This window comes from Amphimedon queenslandica, unplaced genomic scaffold, assembly GCF_000090795.2.
Source record: "Amphimedon queenslandica unplaced genomic scaffold, v1.1 AMPQUscaffold_12923, whole genome shotgun sequence".
NCBI lineage: Eukaryota > Metazoa > Porifera > Demospongiae > Haplosclerida > Niphatidae > Amphimedon > Amphimedon queenslandica.
This window is the reverse complement of record NW_003546841.1, coordinates 28,234-33,943: the sequence shown is the minus strand read 5'-3', so window position 1 is coordinate 33,943 and position 5,710 is coordinate 28,234. Positions and strand designations below refer to the sequence as shown.

General features: G+C 35.8%; 2 protein-coding genes across 2 annotated transcripts in view; one reads left to right on the top strand and one right to left on the bottom strand.

The window, feature by feature from the left end:
- Positions 1 to 5,710, bottom strand: part of LOC100637226 (uncharacterized) — a 26,739-nt gene that overhangs the window by 14,739 nt on the left and 6,290 nt on the right. The gene's annotated exons all lie outside the window — the stretch shown is intronic.
- LOC105314420 (uncharacterized protein C18H10.09-like) lies at positions 5,011 to 5,663 on the top strand. Its single transcript, XM_020002401.1, has 3 exons — positions 5,011 to 5,101; positions 5,237 to 5,416; positions 5,486 to 5,663. Coding segments are annotated over exons 1-3 (318 nt in total). The 5' UTR covers positions 5,011 to 5,100; the 3' UTR covers positions 5,623 to 5,663.

Genomic DNA, 5,710 nt, shown 5'->3' with positions numbered 1-5,710 from the left:
ATTTAATGATATAATGCATGTACAATTGTACATATATACTTAAATTGGCATAAAAATGGGTATTAAAACATACATGGCCTATTCATTTAGGTTGGTAGAAATTATGCTTATTTTAAATGAGCAATAATCAATAATGAAGGATATTAATCTACATGTATTTCAAAGCAATGTGTACACAATAACAAAAACTTTTTGTTGATATGCATAGATATTATAATATACCTGATTCCAATAGTGCTTCCTGAAGTGATTGGTTGTTAATTCTAGCCACTTGTAGATCATGACGTAAAGACTCATTGATAACTTGAAGCTCCTTTACTTCTTCTGTCATGTATTCATTCATTCCAATCAATTGCTTTCTTCTTTCTTTTAGTATTTGTTCATACAATAAAGGAATATTATGTGAATCTAATACTGGACCCACTGACCATTGACCATCATTAAAAACTGAGGGAGAGAGAGAGAGAGAGAGTAAGATACAGTATAGCAGGAAATTTTAGAGTTAAATTTTGTATTTTGATATCTATTCACATGCTGAATGGCACGTTGCCACAAATTCACCAAATTGAAATTCGCCAATCACAGCACTTTGCCAAATTTAACTTAATCCCTCCAAAAATTTCCTGCTGTATGGTAATTCCATGATTGCAAGTGAGGATAAAAGAATTACAAAATTATAGTTTTTACAATTCAGGAAAATGTATTGTTTCATTAAGTGGTATTATTAATTATCTATAATAAATAATTCTTTACATTATGTTCACCTGACACATAGCTTGGGTGTGGATTAGCACATGTAGGTATACAAAATTTTTCAGATATCGTAGGGCGCCTTTTTTCAAGGGCTGTAAATTTCGTGGATTTCGTGATTTTCTTTTAAGATTTGCGAAAATTACTTCCATGAAAATCAAATTAATACAGTACAAGATGGCAGACTGCATAAATTTATGAATATTAAATCCATGAAATCAATGAAGAGTGGATAATTATCCACTCTTGATGAAACCTATAGCCCTCAAAAAAGGTGCCCCATGGCATGAATAAATAATGATATTACCTAGTTCCACTACCATTGTAATATTAGGATAAGTAACAGGTTTATTCATCCATTCCATCTCTCCTTCTACAACTACCAGTTCTTTCTTTGCATAACCTCCCACTATTATCAGGAACACATGATTAGGATCAACAACAAAAGGTGATACAGTATGATAGTATCTGCCAGTAACAGAATCAAGTACAGGAATCTATAGCAAATAAGAAATAGAGTATATACAATTTACAGAGTGACGTTGGTGCTATAGCTTGTTGTGGAGGTTGTAGGGTTGGAATTTAGGAGCAATGCTCAACAAAAATTTTAAAGAAGCGAAATAGCAACTAAGATCACAATAATAATTAATTTTTAGCCAAACCCTATAAACACTACTCCACTTCTGGTCAGACTTTGCTTGAATAATACCACAAATTTTTAATCAATTCACATTCATAGCAATATGCTGGTATAATGACTATAATAAATACCTTCATCCAATTGTACTGGTTTGTGTCAAATAATAAATATTCATTCACTGGTTTATCATTACTATCTATTCCACCAATCACTACTAGTGTAGGTGAGGTAGAGACACCATTGATGATAGTACTGGCATGAGCATATCTCCCCTTAGTCCAGAGTCCATCATTAGGTATTGCACCTTTGCTAAGAGACTCCCAGTTCTAGAAACATGACATTGCATGATAATGCATTCATGTAGTATTGTGAACTCAATGTGAATTTAGCTATAATTGCTAAAATTAATTTTATTATTCTATTGTGATTGTAACTTCTCTTGTGCATAGCTTACTATTGTATTACATGACAATTGAAATAAGTAGATACTGCTAGTAGGTACACTTTTACCACCATCAGTTACTGATCCTCCATACATAATTCCTTTATTATGATTGATCCTTTCAACTGTGAAATTATCAGTTGGTGGAAAACACTGTCCACTGACAAATGGAACAATCCATTGTCCTAAAATAATTTCATGTTGATACAATCATAGATGTAATTTATTTGTGATAATTATGTAATACTGACGATATATAAAATATTACAATGCAACAAATCACTTACCGCTAGACAAGTTGTAGATATTATGTTCGTTAGTTCTAAGACGATCATCCCGACTAGGTATCTTATGGTATTCAAACTGATGATGCTCTGTAGTAGTCGATATAGGAGCCAGTCCACCAATAACCAGTAATTGTTGAGGTTCACCTTCACTTCCCATTGCTATCATACCACCATAGCCTTTCTTAGTCACAGAATCATTACCAGTTGGTTGTAATTCTTTCCACTGAAGATTTAAAGTGTCTAAACAGTTCAAACTGTTATGGTAGCATTTGCCGTGGCCACAAAAACCACCAAAATAATAAATATTATTATTAATGGTGGTACAGGAGACTCCTCTGATTCCCAATGGAGGAGTACCACTAGTAGGTTGAGAGGACCAAACCCCACTTGAAAAGTCAAACTCATCAATAACAGAAATATGCTGTCTCTTTTTAGGAAAATCACCGCTGCAATCGCATTCTGATTCATCTAATCCTTGGTCTCCTCCCCAGCAGTACAGGACCTCTCTTACTATTGCGGTTGTGTGTCGAGCTCTCCAATTAAATTTATACTGATCTGCAGTGTAGAGTAAATGACAAAGCATTAGATGAATTTAGATCTAAATAAAGGGAGCGAGTTCAACTTACCTTTTCCATCTACATTTCTGTCCATTTTAGACTACAGAGTTAGGCCGGCTCGGCGGCCAGCCACTGGCGCTGAGACTAGCTAGGCCAATGCCAAATTCCTGAGCTCATTGATTTTGTGTAGTTGTGACAGTGACATTCCTGACTGCGACTCCCACTAGATACCTGCTATAGTATATCTAAATGCATAGGAATTAAAGCAGATCCCCCAGGCCATGCCCCCGAATTGCCCGGCGAATGCGGCGATTAGGGGGAGGCTGTGGAGCAAGGAAGAAGATGGCTCCATTACACCCGAGTAAAAAATAAGTAAGGTTCCTCTCAAACATCTTCATAATGGACCGAGTAATAATAAACGTGTTCCTCCATTATGCCAAGAGTACGTCAATAAAGGATCCTGTTCCTATGGTAGTCGTTGTCGCTACCGACACCCTCAATCCACTAAACAAGTCTGCCGACATTTCCTGGCCTCAAACTGTCACTATGGCCCGGTGACCAGTGCAAGTTTCTTCATCCTCTGAGAGATGATGATTTAACTCCGCCCACTTCTCCTTCTCCTGCTAGTAGGACTGATGATGATGATTCAAGAGATGATTCAATTACTTTATTAAACAATGTCTTTCCCAAGCATTTCCTCATCTCTATCAAAGACCAAAGCCCCTTCATTCCAGACTCCTCCTACTATTAGTACACACAGCCAGTCATCAGCCCGCCTGTAGAGAGAGCCAAAGACCACAGGCAGTCGGACTACTCAGGGAGGAGGGCCGAGCCGTTAACATTAGATGCATTCTTTAAAACTGGTAGTCAAGGGAAGGCTGGTCCTGTTTCTGCTCCTGTTGCTAGAGCTCCTGTACCACGTCCTAAGAGAGCAGTGGATTCATCAGTTCCTCTTCAGTCTCTTCGTGATATTGAGATAGAGCAACTGACCAAGCGTTATTATGGGGACCAGCACCAGCTGGTGGAGAAGAGCTCTGATAGTTGTGCATATGTTATCAAATTCAGTCCAACCGATCCTGAATGGGTAAGAGATTATAATATGAACACACATTGTACTTTTGGGGTTTTGGGGGTTTTAAATTATAATTTTTTTACTTTTTAGATTGAGAACAAGTTTCCTTCTTTCGACATTAAGATTACACTTCCATCAGAATATCCACGTAAAGTAAGTGTAGATACAAATAGAGGAAATAAAAAGATATATTTTAATTCTTTTTATAGCCATGTAAGCTTGAAGTGGTCAATACTGGTGTCCTATCCATTGACTGTATTGATTCTGTTAATAATGAATTGGAGGGAAGGGTGGAGGATCACCAGCTGGCTAACAGGAGATCAGGACAGCATGAGTTAATGCTTAGGCCAATACTTCACTGGCTGGACAATAATGCAATGAGACTGATACCTCAAACAGTAAGACTGTAATGATGAATATGAATGTTTTTGAATGATCATAACTTGTAACTATTTCTGTACTAATGCAAGAGCTACCGTTAATGAAATAAAGGAACTACCAAAATTTGTAACAAATTTAATTTTGATCGGAATCAGCTCAAACTTTTTACACAACATAAAAACATGTATGTGTATCTGAAAAAAATATAAAAATAGAGAATTCTCTACTTTTCAATTTTGCCAAAATTTGGCCAAAGTCACTGTACTATAGTACAGGGACTTTAGCCCAATTTTGGAGTACCTTTAAAAATTTTTTTTTAATCTAAATTTGACTGAAATTAGCTCAAACTTGATACACAAAATAGAAACGTGTGCATGCATTAGGAAAAAATATAAAAATGAAGAAATCTTATTTGGTCGTTTTTGACAAAATACCCTGTATTACTTTCTTGGTACCTATTTAAATGCATATACTTTTCTTGTTAATAGTCATTTTTAGAGGACTTTTCCTCTAAAATCAATATCAAAGACGAAGACAATGATTCAGCGACAGCAAGTAATGATGATGATGATGATGATGATGATGATGATGATGATGATGATGATGTAGCTACTACTAATATGAAATATGTCTCACCAGTGAAGAGAGGTACAGAGCTGAGACTAGTGGACATTAAACTAAGTGAAGGAGTTGGAACAATTCAAATGAGTGTCATTAAAGTGACGGTTGAATGTAGCAGGTGTAAGTGCAGGACTGACCTTCTCTGCAAAGAAAACAAGTAAATAAATAAATACATAAAATAGATAAATAAATAAATAGATAATTATAATAATAATAATACTTAACTTTTTTCAATCATTTCAGGGTTACATCTCAAGTATGTTCAAAGTGTAGCCATTGGATATCAGTTCAGTATAATCCTGATCTACTTCATTCATCTAATCCCACACTAGCTTATCTTGACCTTTTAAAGTAAGGACATAATACAACAGATTACAGAGTCATTTATCCTCTCTCTTTTTGGTATCTCTTCTTCCTTTATATACTTCTCCTCTTCTCTCTCTCTCTCTCTCTACTTCTCTGTCTGTCTGTCTCTCAGTTGTAAAGTGACTGATCTAATATTGTTATGCTGTGAAGGTTTCATATCTTGTGTTGAGTGTGGGCGTGATCATCCATTAAAGAGGTGGAGTTTTGGCTCTCCTCTCACCACCTGGTGTCGGTATTGTCACACGTCACTTGTCCTGGGAGCATCTCAGTGTAAATTCATCATCCACCAACCAGGAGAAGGTTAGAATTGAGAATAATTATAATTATGCATTCAATTAAATATATTATTTCTTTTTCTTTTACTGATAGGTGTATTCAATGAGGCTATTGAAGGACAGAGAGTGAGTGCTAAAAAGAAGAGAGTGCCTGATTTCATTGAGGGAAGACCATTACCTAACACTGGGACTTGTCTACACTATAAGAAAAGCCATCGCTGGCTCAGGTAACACTGATATTGATATTAACACTGATATTGATATTAATGCTGATCCTGATCTTAATACTGATCCTGATCTTAAATCAAGTATATTATTG